Source organism: Oncorhynchus mykiss, chromosome 22 (assembly GCF_013265735.2).
Source record: "Oncorhynchus mykiss isolate Arlee chromosome 22, USDA_OmykA_1.1, whole genome shotgun sequence".
Taxonomy (NCBI): Eukaryota; Metazoa; Chordata; class Actinopteri; order Salmoniformes; family Salmonidae; genus Oncorhynchus; species Oncorhynchus mykiss.
This window is the reverse complement of record NC_048586.1, coordinates 15,323,096-15,338,345: the sequence shown is the minus strand read 5'-3', so window position 1 is coordinate 15,338,345 and position 15,250 is coordinate 15,323,096. Positions and strand designations below refer to the sequence as shown.

Here is a 15,250-nt window from a genome sequence, read left to right as displayed (position 1 = left end):
GAAGAAACGTACAATTGTTTGAGTAGTAATTTCGCCATCTTATTTGCAGGTGTCCCTGCTGACAACGCCCCACATTTATTGAATGGATTAGCTTGCGTGTCCATCTCCTCAGTATAAAGATTGGTCATTGGCTTCTCATGAGCTATGTTTGTTTCACAGATTGAATCAAAGGTCACAGAGGATATGAATATTTGTGCTGGGATTTTGACAAGGCAAATAGGTCCAATGGTGAAAGCATCTGTTCAAACACGAATCTTCCAGTGCTCTTGGCCGCAGTGGTTATGGGCTTTGTGGAAAACCAAAGATAAGACCGACATCCGGGTACTATGATGTCTTGTGTTTTTATGCGCAAAGACAAAATCCCCTTTTTTTTGAATTCCCGTTTACAGTGTTGCATTTTTGTTCTCGCTCCTAGCTGTGTGCCACATGAAAGATTACCATTTTGAATACGGTGAGGCTCATGCGTTTCAAGATATGATCCTATTGTTTCTGAGCATTCATGCGTTTGACTCGGGCAACAGATGTTGCGGGCATCTGCTTTTTAAATGGATTTTGTAGCATGACTTATTATGGGCTCTAAATTGGAATGTTTATGATCTAGATTTTTGCGTGTAAATGACTTTGGACAGTGATTTGTTTACGATTGAGCAGTAGTAGGCTATGCCGTTGGAGGGTTGAAAATGCCACCGCATCCTTCATAGGATGCCATCTGAAAGCATTCAATTTGTCACGACAACTATCCTCACTCAATCATGCTACAGTGTTGACTGCAAAGATGTTACACGTATGTTGTTCAGGAGCATAGCCAGGCAGTCGTCCTCCATAGCAACACCAGTGTCCTTGTCTCCAGCTCAGCGTGCACTGACGGCCCGAGGCCTGAGCTGTTCCGTCTAACGCCAACTGTTTTTTTTCATTTCCCCTGGAACACACCGACCTCTCCCGAGATCAGTCCACCTGACGCAATAAATCAATTCCAACACGGGGTTGACATTTCTATGCCGTATTTGCTGTTCAAATTGAAATCTTTTAACGTTTTTTTTTCAAATGAAATTTACATCAGTAATTAATCTCTAGTGCCACGCCAATCACTTGGACAGAGCAAGCAGAGAGCTGAAAGTGTTGACGCGAGGCACAGTCCTTTCCACTACAGTAGAGTGAGTGGTGGACCAGTATGTCTGAACGCTACCTGTGCTTTTGTCAATGCTTATCTTCTTTAACCACCCCTTCTCCACTTGCAATTGAGAAAATGCAATTGTATAGGAAAATACATGCTATTTCACTGAAGTGGAACTGTTGAGACCCGTGTCCCACCGAATAGAACTAGTCATTGATTTGCTCTGAATTATGAAAGAACAAAGTAATTGAGCGTAGTATTATTTCTAGGAAGGAACGCAAGCTTATCTTGCACCTCCTCAAATGGCATTTTATTAACTGCCTGTTTTAGCCAGCCCCAAAGACAGCAGTTTCACACCACATTACCGCCACACATGGCTTGCCAAGATCTTCCCCGAGCTCCAAGTACTTATTCCAATATGTTTGTCTCCTCGTTTAATGTCAATTGCTCAGAGAATCTGTTTTTAGAATGCAAAATTGCTATCCAGCTCCAAATGGGATTTGTTCTAGATGATATCTCCAGCATTTCTGATGAAGCCTTTTATTTGTGTTTTTATGTGGTATTATTGAAGTGTTGAAGTGAGGAACCAAAAGTAACCCTCTTTTGTTGTCGTGTGTCTGTCAGAATCCCCGGACACTGAAGCAGCCATGGACCTGGGTGCCTCTGAAGTAAAGGAGTCTGAGGTCCTCTATGACTGTGTGATCTGTGGCCAGAGTGGCCCTTCCACTGAGGACCGGCCCACTGGCCTGGTTGTTCTCCTCCAGGCCTCCTCAGGTACTACTGCACTACATCCCCCCAGTAGCCCCCTCCCTGTTTCACATCACTAGATGAATGGCCTCACCACCATCCTGGTTTTGTAGTTCAATTTCAACCACCACCTAATGAAATGGCAATACGGAGTCATTTGAACAGGGTAGTGTATTTCATAGATAAGAACATTAGCATTCCCTTCGCACGGCCCTTGCCGATTTAAACCAAAACAGTTATTCATGGCAGCTTGGCTCCACCATATTGGAAATCTAATTTTAATAGGTAGTTGAGCTGTTTTAATTGGCTCATTTATCATTCACGTTGATCCCTGGCTGCGTTTTCATACAGCCTCTCTCTGCTAAGAGTTAATTTCGATGCCATGCTGCCCAGACAGAGGATCATTCACTGTCATGAAAATAAACGGCATGTTTTATTAGTAATTAGTTGCGGTTTGGGAACACTTGCAGCCTCAAGGTCAAAAGAACACCTTATATGCTCTGCCAACTGCTATTTCATATGATGCCTATCAAAAGACAATGTAAACGCTAAGTTAATTATCTCTCCGATCATTATTGCACACGGTCGTCTTGTCCTTAGATTGGAAGCCATAATCATTGGGAGCGGGATATTTTTCCCGGACTGCCGCTGATTACTGAGAGGATGTGCGGGAGACGAGCTGTCATTATCGACTGATTTATCACTCACTAATCTCTGTTCCTGATGTGGAAAAGGGGAAAAACGTCTGCTTTTGACTACAGGCATTCCTTCAACGTGACATGTTTTCCACACTATGTAAATGTTATGCAGACTTATAAATGGGAATCTGAGAGCTCCTTTATGTGTAGTAATACATTATCACTCACTAACGAGCCCCCGTGCTCTGACTCTTTCAGTGCTGGGACACCGATGCAAGAGCGACGAGGCGAAGAAACTGCCAACCACTGACGAGGAGCGCATCTACCCAGCGGACACGTGCGGAGCTGCTCACGACGTCAGGCTGGCTCTCATGCAGAGCTTCTTCAAAGATGTAGGTGTCTGACTCAAATCAAATCAAAGTATTTATATAGCCCTTCGTACATCAGCTGATATCTCAAAGTGCTGTACAGAAACCCAGCCTAAAACCCCAAACAGCAAGCAATGCAGGTGTAGAAGCACGGTGGCTAGGAAAAACTCCCTAGAAAGGCCAAAACCTAGGAAGAAACCTAGAGAGGAACCAGGCTATGTGGGGTGGCCTGTCCTCTTCTGGCTGTGCCGGGTGGAGATTATAACAGAACATGGCCAAGATGTTCAAATGTTCATAAATGACCAGCATGGTCGAATAATAATAATAATAATAATAATAAGGCAGAACCGTTGAAACTGGAGCAGCAGCACGGCCAGGTGGACTGGGGAGAGCAAGGAGTCATCATGTCAGGTATTCCTGGGGCATGGTCCTCCGAGAGAGAGAAAGAAAGAGAGAATTAGAGAGAGCATATGTGGGATGGCCAGTCCTCTTCTGGCTGTGCCGGGTGGAGTTTATAACAGAACATGGCCAAGATGTTCAAATGTTCATAAATGACCAGCATGGTCGAATAATAATAAGTAACTCACTTGGTTACTTTGCACACATTTTATAAACTGTATAGCTCTCGTGTCTTTGGTTTTGATCTATCAAGTAAAAAGGCTCACTGTACCACACAGGTAAGCATTCCTGTTTTTTGTTGTTTTTTTACATTTTATTGTGTACTTTTTTCCCCTTTTCCTTCCCAATTGTTGTGGTATCCAATTGGTAGTTAGTCTTGTCCCAGCGTGCAACTCCTGTACGGACTCGGGGGAGGCAAAGGTCGAGAGCCATGCGTCCTGCGAAACACGACCCATCCAAGCCGCACTGATTCTTGACATTGCTCGCTTAACTCGGAAGCCAGCCGCACCAATGTGTCAGAGGAAACACTGTACAGCTGGTGACCGAAGTCGGCGTGCATTGCGTCCGGCTGCAACAAGGAGTCGCTAGAGCGCGGCCGGCTGCGACACTGCCCGGGATCGAACCCGGATCTGTAGTGACGCCTCTAGCACTGCAATGCCTTAGACTGCTGCGCCACTCGGGAGGCCAGCATTCCTGTTTTTTTATAAGTCTCTCATGCACATGGAGTGGATTCCCATCATAGATGTTGAACCATTTCTGCCTGAGTGGGTTTCCGGTGATTCAACAGCCTAGTCTCAGCCCCCGGCGAAGTGTGCCTGCCTGTCTGTCAGTAGCCGACTCAACTCAACGGAGTCGAGCGGCAACTACTGCGGGCTATTTGTGTGCTGGAATCAGTAGTTTTTTTTTACTGAAACTTCATTCTATGTCATGACCGAGCTCTAGTCGCCACTCAAATCATTCGTAAATCACCGAGTTGCGTTTAATCGGCTAGTCTGTCAGTAACTCCAGCAGCCTGAGAGCGGAGATAATGAGGCATGGAGGATTTAGACCTCCCGACAGACCTTCTCCTCCACCTTATTTTTTATTTTTTCCCTCTCCCTCTGACTGGGAGCACTGAGGCAGTTAGTCAGTGACTAAGAAACACTGACACTGTCTTTCAGTTTTAGCTGCACTGCTATTCTTTCGTTCTTTCTCCAGAGAATGTTACTACCACATAGAAATGTAAATTCAGGGTTTAAAACTGCCACTTGCATTTGCAACCCTTTTGACTTGGCAGTGCGACACCTAATTTGAATTGGTTGGTTGGGTGCCAGTGATTGTTTTTTGATTTGTAATTAATTTTTTAATTTTAAATTAATTTTTTGCTTGTCACATTTGTTTTTGGTTCGCAATTGTCATCGTGCTCTGTTTCTGAATTAACATTTCGAAAGGCTTTCCTAACAAATCTTCCCAATGAAAAGACTGCAAAGTAGGCCTACCTGGCAGACTATCACAATTTCTATCAATCGCGGGGCATTTGTTTCGCTAACTCTACCATCACATGTAGCCTATATTGACAGTACAAAAACACAGCTAGTCAAACGGTCTCTTGCTAGTCGCTTAATTGACTTTTTTTTTTTTTTTTTTACCTCAAAAGTAGTCTACTGATGCGGTTTCAGCATTATGGACTTTTTGTAGTTTTTCTATAAAGTGTGATTTAAAAAAATAATAGTGATTGAGAACCTGAAAGAAACTAAGGGAAAACTGAATTTACCAGAATATAAAATTGATTGTATAGGGTCCTACAACTGTAGATATTTGTTTTCCCCCTCCAAACTATCAATGTAAATATATTGTCAAGTTAAAATGTAATTATTTGTGTATGGAGGGTGGGTCATTATAGGCTACTTGCTCAGCCCGCAAATTTAAAGAGAACATTTAAGTGATTCACGCATCATCTGCTTTCCCGGGCACAGTGTTCTTTGCATTCGGGCCAGTAGCTTTAGCACTGGCCCGGTGTGCCACTGGCAAAATTACCTGAATGTCAAGCCCTGCGAGTGCATGCTAATTTAAAATATGGCTAGTTGTTTTTAACCTGGTTCTGTATAAAATGCAGTTACATGATGGGGCACAGGTCAGGAGAAAAATTGGTGTGCCCAAATCATGTGCTGGTGGCATCAACTGAAAAAGTGGAAAAAAAGTTTGTCTAGAGCCTTGTAATTCATTAGAAATGTAGTTAAATGAATCTATTGTAAACTCAGCAAAAAAATAAACGTCCTCTCACTGTCAGCTGCGTTTATTTTCAGCAAATTTAACATGTATAAATATTTGTATCAACATAAGATTCAACAACTGAGACAAACTGAACAAGTTCCACAGACATGGGACTAACAAATTGAATAATATGTCCCTGTCAAATGTCCAGCGACATTGGGTTTGTGCCCATAGGCGACGTCGTTGCCGGTGATGTCTGGTGAGGACCTGCCTTACAACAGGCCTACAAGCCCTCAGTCCAGCCTCTCTCAGCCTATTGCGGACAGTCTGAGCACTGATGGAGGGATTGTGCGTTCCTGGTGTAACTCAGGCAGTTGTTGCCATCCTGTACCTGTCCTGCATGTGTGATGTTCGGATGTACCGGTTCTGTGCAGGTGTTGTTACACGTGGTCTGCCACTGCGAGGACGATCAGATGTCCGTTCTGTTTCCCTGTAGCGCTGTCTTAGGCGTCTCACAGTACGGACATTGCAATTTATTGCCCTGGCCACATCTGCAGTCCTCATGCCTCCTTGCGGCATGCCTAATGCACGTTCACGCAGATGAGCAGGGACCCTAGGCATCTTTCTTTTGGTGTTTTTTTTCATAACTGTGACCTTAATTGCCTACCGTCTGTAAGCTGTTAGTGTCTTAATGACTGTTCCACAGGTGCATGTTCATTAATGTTTCATTGAACAAGCATGGGAAACGGTGTTCAAACCCTTTACAGTGAAGATCTGAAGTTATTTAGATTTTTACGAATTATCTTTGAAAGACAGGTTCCTGGAAAAAGAGACATTATTTTCTTTGCTGAGTCTATATATTTCATTTCTACCATTATGGAACTTCAAAGGGAATAGACTCTAACCTGTCTTGTGCTGTTCTCTTGTCTGTTTCGCAGAGTTCCTGTCTGCAGTCAGTCTCAATAGGCTGGGATGGAGGTGTGTATGTGCAGACCTGTGGACACACCCTGCACATAGACTGCCACAAGTCCTACATGGAGTCACTGCGGGTAAGAGAGTATCTATACGAGAGTATGGATTGACATAAGGGACATGACATGAGGCAGTCCTACCCTGTATCTGTAATAATCCCAAGTGCATTTTTTTTACACAGAATGACCAGGTGATGCAGGGCTTCTCTGTGGATAAGGGAGAGTTCACCTGCCCGCTGTGCAGACAGTTTGCTAACAGCGTGCTGCCCTGCCGCCCGGGCCGGAGCACCGAGGTGGTCAGCTGGCACATGCCCAGCAACAAGAAGACCTCTGTGCTGGTGAAGGAGGTGGAGGACCTGCAAGAGCAGCTGGGATTTTTCCCAGTAAGCACCACTGTAAGGCAGAGAGGTCTATACAGCTTCACCCCAGTCTGTTCCCCTGATCACTCCATCTTAACACATCACTAGCTGACAAATGAGACTGACACTAACAATATTGCAGCTTTTTTAGTGGTACCCCAGTTTGGCCTCCGTTTATATTGAACCGGTCATCTCCTGGCAAACCTTTGCTGTGGTATGTTTCCCGTACCATACCAGTGGGTGACCGTTATGTCGAAATTACCATTGTTGTCAAAATGGAGAGTCACTGTGTAACCTTTCCCCTTCAGACGGAGTCCAACCTCAGTAAGGAGATGGAGTTGGTTATCAAGGACATCAAGAACACCACCCAGAGGAAGTACATGGACTATGGCAAGAACCCTGGTTCCCCTGACAACGACTTCCTCTTCATGTACTCTGTGGCCAGGTGAGGGACACCGCAGTCTGCTCTGAGACTCTTCAAAATAATACCATTTTAGAGACTCCATTTGTCACAGTCATACAGAGAATTCTCAATTTCAAGCTAGACTAAGTGAAAGTGCACCCTGCTGACAGGCCTTGGAGATGTGGGATAGACTGGTCACTGCGGGCTATCTTTCAGTGAGACTATGTTCCTGTGGCTAGTGACCCCCTCACCTTGCTCCAGTCAGACAGGGAGGTCCTCCTTCACTGCTCTTATTATGCACACCACTGACTATTGTCTGGTGGCTGCTGGCTGCCTGTCCTGTCTGCTCCTTTGTGCTCTTAAAGCCAGCTCCCTGCCTGACATTCGCCTACAATAACTGGGCACAGAAAGAGAACTGCAACCTTTCCTGAGTTTAGCCTAGTTGTATTTTTGTTTTGTTTTTTTTCCCATTGAGTGCACTTCTTCGATTTGAGAAGGGCTGCTTGAAAAGGCTTTTGTACATTAACTTTGGTGTACAGTCGAAGCGTATCGAATTTGTCTTTGTACCTGCATCGGATAAATAGAGTATTTTGAAGAAGGGAAAAAATGAAGTTGCTCGCAACCTGTGAAGGTTTTCTTGATTGCCTTTATTCATACCTCTGCTTGTACTGCAGTGTGGGGCTGGAAGTGCTGCTTCTAAGCAGCTTTGTCAGTTACGACTGCAGTAAAATGGTATTGACTCTGGTTGGTTCCACCATCCTTTGCCTAGTCTTTTATTACCTCTGACTGTATGGATTTATCACTCTGCCTCCCTTTGACTGATTTGAAGAGCTCTTTTTCTCCTGAGCGCTTATTCACAGTTTTGTTGCGCTGTGTGTTAGAGCTCAAATCGTCCTTCCTTGAACAACACGCTCCTCTGTAAAAATCTGGAGGTAGCAGGCGCTCTGCAGTGCTTTTATCATAACCTGAAATTGATCATGCGTTACAGGGAGTAGAGAATGCAACCGTCATTCTATTCTTTCACCAGAGTGTTGTGGGAAGGCCTTGGTCCCTCGCCGACCTCTCCCCCTCCCCATGACACGGTCCACTCAACCGGTTCCTCACCCTGTGCCCGGCAGAAAGAAATCCCTGCTTCCTGTGTCTGGGTTTCTGTTGGCTTTTACAAGTTCAGTGAACAGTGCAAATTGCCTGAGGAATAGACAATTCCTCTGTCACAGGGGCGCTCTTATCAGTAGCAGACAGATGGAGCTTGGTGCAGCTGCATTATCTATGTGAAATTGCTTTTTCATACAGGGAGCCTGAGGATTTTCCCCCACCTTCCCAGCCGTTGGGAGGAAATGGCCAGTGGCAGGATGAAAACAACTCCAGTTCAGTCTAATTTTAGCAACACCTACTGTATCTGCTTTTAATATCAATTTATTCTGTTATGGCTTTTATTTCATTATTTGGTGGCGCAAATTTTTATATTAAATGTTTGGATATGCATTGGGAATTCACAGCAGAGATTATACATGGAAACTGTGGATGAAACAGCTGTTATGCTAACAGCCTAGCTTGTGCAAACCCGGAACCGTTGAAGTTCTGTAATTTGTTGATACGGAATAGCTGGTCCAAAACAAACACAACAGCAAATCTGATGGGTTTTTATAAAAAGGGGGGTAAAGTCAGTCATGCATATATTGAGGATAATTCTGCTAGGTGATGCGTTTAGGTTTGCCCACTAGCCCTACTGTTTTAGGTTGCTAATAGAGCCCGACCAATATGGGATTTTTCGGTCTGATACTAATTTTTTATGGAGGCAAAAGTCACAGAAATATCTGCCAATATTTATTTATTTATTTATTTATTTATTTTTTACACGTTGTGCTCCAAAGGTTTAACGTATTCTGTAAATTATGATTTCTTAACACAATATATTAAAATTAACGTTATTTAAGAACATTTTATTTGTGGATTACAGGATATCCACCAAAAAGCAACTATATCCTGTATAAATATGGCAGTAAATTAATCCTTTCTTTAGTTTATTTTCTTAGGTACAATTTAAATATGTCTATGGCAGTGGATAAGAAGCATGCAAAAATGTTTGTGCTAAACCACCACAAGGGATGGCTGGTTGAAGTAAACTGTCAAGTAAATCTGAAACTGCACTGTCCACAAATAAGCGTTGAAATGCAGTAACATGCCGTTTGTAGTGTTTACCACTAGGTGTCAGTTTCAGCGTTTGTCTCGAGTTGATTTACTACAGTGTTTACAACAGTCACAGGTCATGTAAACAAACAAGTAAATGGCAACCTTTGACGAGCACACGTTGGCTGTTCATTACGACAATGTTTTGTCATAGAAACCATATGTACCTTACATTGTTATTAAATAGGACATGTACTTGGCTATACATTTCAACTGCAAATGGCATGCGCTGATGACTGTTTTATGCAGGCAAAATCTTGCCGCAATGGTTTTGGTCACACGTTTTCATTTAGTTAGCAAACTAACCGTAGCTACTTATCTCATCGGGAATGCAACCACATGGACTGAATGATAAATCTGCGACAACGGTCTTGCTTTTTGCAGATTGCATATTTCACAAAACGAACTAAGCCTATTATCTAACATAATAGGTCCAGACACTATAACGGTGTTACGTTTGTGTCATGGACGAGTATTCACTAGGGCTAACAGTGTCCAGTGTTCGCTCTAAAGTAGCACAGATTGCTAGCTAGCTAAGCAAACTACCTTGCTGGCTACATAGCCAGCTAATGTTAAAGTGAGAATGTGATGAGGACAAGGCTGCTTGCTTGGTGAAGTGTGTTTCTTGTTTATTTGACCAAGCTTATGGCTGAATGATGTTCCCTCTTGAGGCAACATTACCTTTTTTTTATGTCATAAAATTAGCAGACTTGTTTATTATATGTTTATAATGTCGGCGCTTTATCTGTGGGATAAAAAACCGATACAAATATTTGTGAAAGGCTAATATCAGCCGCTAAAATCGGTCAAATTGATTAATCGATATGCTCGAGTGGCTACTGCCATAGCCGGTAGATGACAAGAAGCAATGTTAATAATCCACTTTTTTGTTGTTGTCCTTTTTCTGAATGGGGGGGAAAACTCAGTCAGACTGCCTGAGCTAACAATGGCTGTGAAAATGCGTTAATCTTCCTCTTGTCCCTCTAAGTCCTACCAGTATGCTTAGTAATGGTTGTGTTTCCTCAGGACAAACCTGGAGCTGGAGCTGGTGCACCGTGGAGGTAACCTGTGTTCTGGAGGTGCCAGTGGTGCAGCCAAGCGCTCCTGTCTCAGTGAGTACACCACACCATTCTTCTGGCCTTGCTTCCCACTAGATTAACATGAGTGAACCCTCGTCCATCCATCTACTCTGCTACTGCTCGACCACGTCGCTATTGTGTACATCTGAAGTGTGCCGTCAACCCATGTTTCATATCATCTCATTTAAAAATGAATCATAATTTTGTTAAAGAGCATTAAGTATTTGTCCGTTTACATTGTTATTTTATGATGAGGTTCATTGGTATTTAGGCTGACGAATACGGTGACTTGTGGGTGGCGGGGACGCCTTGTCTCATCGACCTTTTGTGTAATGAAGTGTTGAGTTGAGATTGGATTGATGTAACCGTTGGACCATTTGAAAAGATTGTTGATTAGCAGGGAAGGCGAGCTTGGTATCCCAGGTGAGCTGTTGCCGTTGTGTTTTCTAGACATGGATCAAGTGCTGTTGTAGTTGATTGTGTGGCAAGGGCGGCCTGCTCTGGGGGGACTGGGAATGAAGACTGAGTGATGTTGTCCTGATCTGTGACTGGGCCCCAATGTGACAATGTCAAAGACAAAGCCTCAGAGAATGGTATTGAATGGGAAGACATGCAGACCGTGTAAGAGATGCAGACCGTATAAGGTTCGCTTTTTGGATTGGCGACTCGTTTTTAGATCCCTCAAGGTGTTTCTCCTTTATTGTACTTTGTCATTTGAATTTGACCCTTTTTTTCATATGTTAAACATTACTTTCTCCTAGTCAGAACTGAGCCTGTGGATGAAGGCATCCCATTTCCCTGCTCTGTTTTAATTAGTCTGTTTAGTGGTGATGCATTTTAGCTGCTCGCTGCACTAGTGAGAGGCCTGTCATCCTTGATTGGGGCAAAATACATTTCACGCTAGAGGACTGCCATTTTCTGAGCTACATTAACTTGCGTAGCTGTGCTGGCAGGCAAGTAGCAATACATTAGTGATTTGTCTTCGTAGGGAATGGGATATGGAGGGGAACGTGGGACATGCGATAACAACTATAACCCAAGTGAGTTCCTAAGCCATATCCCACAAGGCACTTACAGTGGCAAGAAAAAAGTGTGTGAAGCCTTTGGAATTACTTTGATTTCTGCATAAATTGGTCATCAAATTGAATCTGATCTTCATCTAGGTCACAACAATAAACACAGTGTGCTTAAACTAATAACACACAAATTATTGTATTTTCTTGTCTATATTAAATACATCTTTTAAACATTCACAGTGTAGTATGGAAAAAGTATGTGAACCCCTAGGCTAATGACTTCTCCAAAAGCTAATTGGAGTCGGCTAACCCGGAGTCCAATAAATGAGAAGAGATTGGAGATGTTGGTTAGAGCTGCCTTGCCCTATTAAAAAACACTTACAAAATTTCAGTTTGCTATTCACAGGAAGCATTACCTGAGGTGAACCATGCCTCGAACGAAAGAGATCTCAGAAGACCTAAGATTGAGAATTGTTGACTTGCATAAAGCTGGAAAGGGTTACAAAAGTATATCTAATAGCCTTGATGTTCATTAGTCCACGGTAAGACAAATTGTCTATAAATGGAGAAAGTTCAGCACTGTTGCTACTCTCCCTAGGAGTGGCCGTCCTACAAAGATGACTGCAAGAGCACAGCGCAGAATGCTCAATGAGGTTAAGCAGAATCCTAGAGTGTCAGCTGAAGACATACAGAAATCTCTGGAACATGCTAACGTCTCTGTTGACGAGTCTACGATACGTAAAACACTAAACGAGTATGGTGTTCATGGGAGGACACCAAGGAAGAAGTCACTGCTGTCCCCCAAAAAAACATTGCTGCACATCTGAAGTTTGCAAAAGAGCACCTGGATGTTCCACAGCACTACTGGCAAAATATTCTGTGGACAGATGAAACTACAGTTGAGTTGTTTGTAAGGAACACAACACTATGTGTGGAGAAGAAAGGCACAGCACACCAACATCAACCTCATCCCAACTGTAAGTATGGTGAATGGGGCATCATGTTTTGTGACTGGTTTGCTGCCTCAGTCTGGACAACTTGCTATCATCGACAGAAAATGAATTCCCAACTTTATCAAGACATTTTGAAGGAGAGTGTTAGGCTATCTGTCCGCCAATTGAAGCTCAACAGCGGTTTGGTGACGCAACATGACAACGACCCAAAACGCAGAAGTAAATCACCAACAGAGTGGCTTCAACAGAAGAAAATATGCCTTCTGGAGTGGCTCAGTCAGAGTCCTGACATCAACCCAATTGAGATGCTGTGGCATGACCTCAAGCAGTTCACACCAGCCATCCCAAGAATATTGCTGAAACAGTTTGGTGAAGAGGAATGCTCCAAAATTCTTCCTGACCGTTGTGCAGGTCTCATCCACAACTACAGAAATTGTTTGGTTGAGGTTATTGCTGCCAAAGGAGGGTCAGCCAGTTGTTAAATCCAAGGGTTCACATATTTTTCCCACCCTGCACTGTGAATGTTTACAGTGTGTTCAATAAAGACATGAACATTTTAAAATTGTTTGTAAGTTTAAGCAGGCTGTCTATTGTTGTGACCTAGATGAAGATCAGATCAAATTTGATGACCAATTTATGCAGAAATCCAGGTACTTCCAAAGAGTTCACATACTTTTTCTTGCCACTGTATATTGTTACGCTCATGAGGATGTCATGGGCTGGAGAGGGGAGTAGGAAATCCCTTGATTTAAATCAACTGGAGAGTCCACCCCTCAAATAGCTCGCATGTGGTTTATCAGCCAGAGAAAAGGTTTTGAATTAGGCCAGTCTACTGATGTAGCCTGCACAGAGAAGACGGCCTTGAACATCCAATACAATACTGTTAGGCCGACACCCACCATATCACAATGAGATGGTCAATTCCTATGGGCACATTTCAAAAGGGTTTGTACACTGGGGGGTAAAAGTAATCTAGGCCCACCATAGGTCACACAGGCATGACTAATCTAGATTAGAGGCATGGCGGGGGTAAAGATCATGGCAAATAGCATGAGTTTTGATATCTGGCAAGGCCAGATCAATATCTGAAGGCGTCTCTATTGATGTTGTCAGACCGTGTGGCTGTGGGGGGGAGCAGAGAAGAGCAGCAGGCTGAGGGGGAAGCATGCAGATGGAAGAGGTGGTAGCCATGTGAGCTGCAATTTGAAGGCCGGTTCCCCGCCACCTTGAAGGACATTGGCTGGCGTTCCTTCCGCCACAGTGTCACTCCTCACATGTTGTCCTCTAGTGGAGGGACTTGAACCCCATCTGACAGGCGGAGGGGGCTGAATCGGAGTCACTCACCTCCTTCAGCCTCTGGTTTGTATCCTGCTGCTGTCGTGTTTCGACTGTAGAGGGCGGTGTTGCGCTAGTTTGACAGCCATGTTGACAAACACACCTGAAAGTCCATATTGCAGCAGTGGAATTCAATGTGTTGCTGCATTACAGCTGTCGTAACTCTCTGGGGTCAAAGTCAAATATTGAGCTACAGGTTTGTTGACAAGGTTGCATGTAAAAAAAAAAAAAGTAGCCTACACGAGAGCAGGTGGTATAAAGCGTTTGCCTGCTTGTAATCCGAAAAAACAGAATTGAGTTACCTCTGGTTCGTTCAGCCATTCCTATGTGGAAAGAATAGGGTTTTTAAAAAATGTGCTTAACATGGGCTTAGGAGATCTTATTCGTTTTGAAACCTTTATGTGCTTCAAAATTCACATATCTTCTAGAACAAAATGTTTAAGATCTCCTAAGCCTGTACATACCTTATTTTCAGCATTAATCCAAAATCTCAATTTTCCCATAGACTTTGTCCAACGAACCATGGTGCAATTGGTACATACAAAAAGATGCCATTACCATTGCTATATCCCTTTCGGGTACAATTTTCATATTTCCAATACACTTTTAACTATGGCCCTAATGAACACTAACCTAGCGGGCTGTTGTGTGAGGCCACTATAAGAAGTAGGTTACATTTTTTTTGAGCAAATAAAATAAGAGGACACTGTTCCAGGAGGTGATAACATTTTTTTGTGTGTGCGTGCACTTTGGGGCAGCAGGTAGCCTAGTGGTTAGAGCGTTGGACTAGTAACCGAAAGGTTGCAAGATCGAATCCCCGAGCTGACGAGGTAAAAATCTGTCGTTCTGCCCCTGAACAAGGCAGTTGTTCCTACACTGTTCCTAGGCCGTCATTGTAAATAAGAATTTGTTCTTAACTGACTTGCCTAATTAAATTTTAAAAGAAAGGTTCATGTTACACAGTGAACAGGTGTGACTCCTGACCAGAGGATAGCTGGGAGCAGAGTAGTGCTGTCTAGCCATCTGGCCTGATTTCTCCCAGCAAAACCATTACGCTCAGTGCAATCAAGTCAACTGTATTTTGCATTTGATTCACTGATCGTGGGCGCTGGCCTACTGACATGCAGGTGGACAGTTTTACAGTAGCTGTCTCATTTCTGTGCCAGTGTTCTGATCTATCTCGCTGACCATTTTTAAAATTTCTCCTCTGTCTTTCAGATCAGCTGTTCCACGTGCTTGCCATGCACATGCGTCTGTACAGCATTGATTCTGCTTACAACCCCTGGACCAGGTTGACCCAGGTGGCTCCGAGCAGAGACAAGTGAGTGACGGCTACCCTGACGCTACACCACACAGACCTTTTCATCTACTTTGGCCTCTCCTCGTCCTGCAATCCCACTACACATATCACAAACTCCGCCACACACCCTGCATCAGCCAAACACACTGAACCTCTCTCCCCCCGAATCCTGCAGCTCCACCTCA

General features: G+C 43.7%; 1 protein-coding gene across 4 annotated transcripts in view; it reads left to right on the top strand.

The window, feature by feature from the left end:
- LOC110501466 (E3 ubiquitin-protein ligase ubr3) overlaps positions 1 to 15,250 on the top strand; it is a 40,289-nt gene that overhangs the window by 16,102 nt on the left and 8,937 nt on the right. For 2 of the 4 annotated variants that reach the window (XM_021579056.2, XM_021579053.2), the window contains 7 exons: positions 1,739 to 1,888; positions 2,758 to 2,891; positions 6,398 to 6,508; positions 6,613 to 6,813; positions 7,098 to 7,234; positions 10,409 to 10,494; positions 14,984 to 15,086. In XM_021579056.2, the coding sequence (XP_021434731.2) occupies positions 1,739 to 1,888; positions 2,758 to 2,891; positions 6,398 to 6,508; positions 6,613 to 6,813; positions 7,098 to 7,234; positions 10,409 to 10,494; positions 14,984 to 15,086 (922 nt within the window). Of the gene's footprint in view, positions 1 to 1,738; positions 1,889 to 2,757; positions 2,892 to 6,397; positions 6,509 to 6,612; positions 6,826 to 7,097; positions 7,235 to 10,408; positions 10,495 to 14,983; positions 15,087 to 15,250 lie in introns of all 4 variants that reach the window. The other 2 variants (XM_021579055.2, XM_021579052.2) reach the window with 1 other exon arrangement.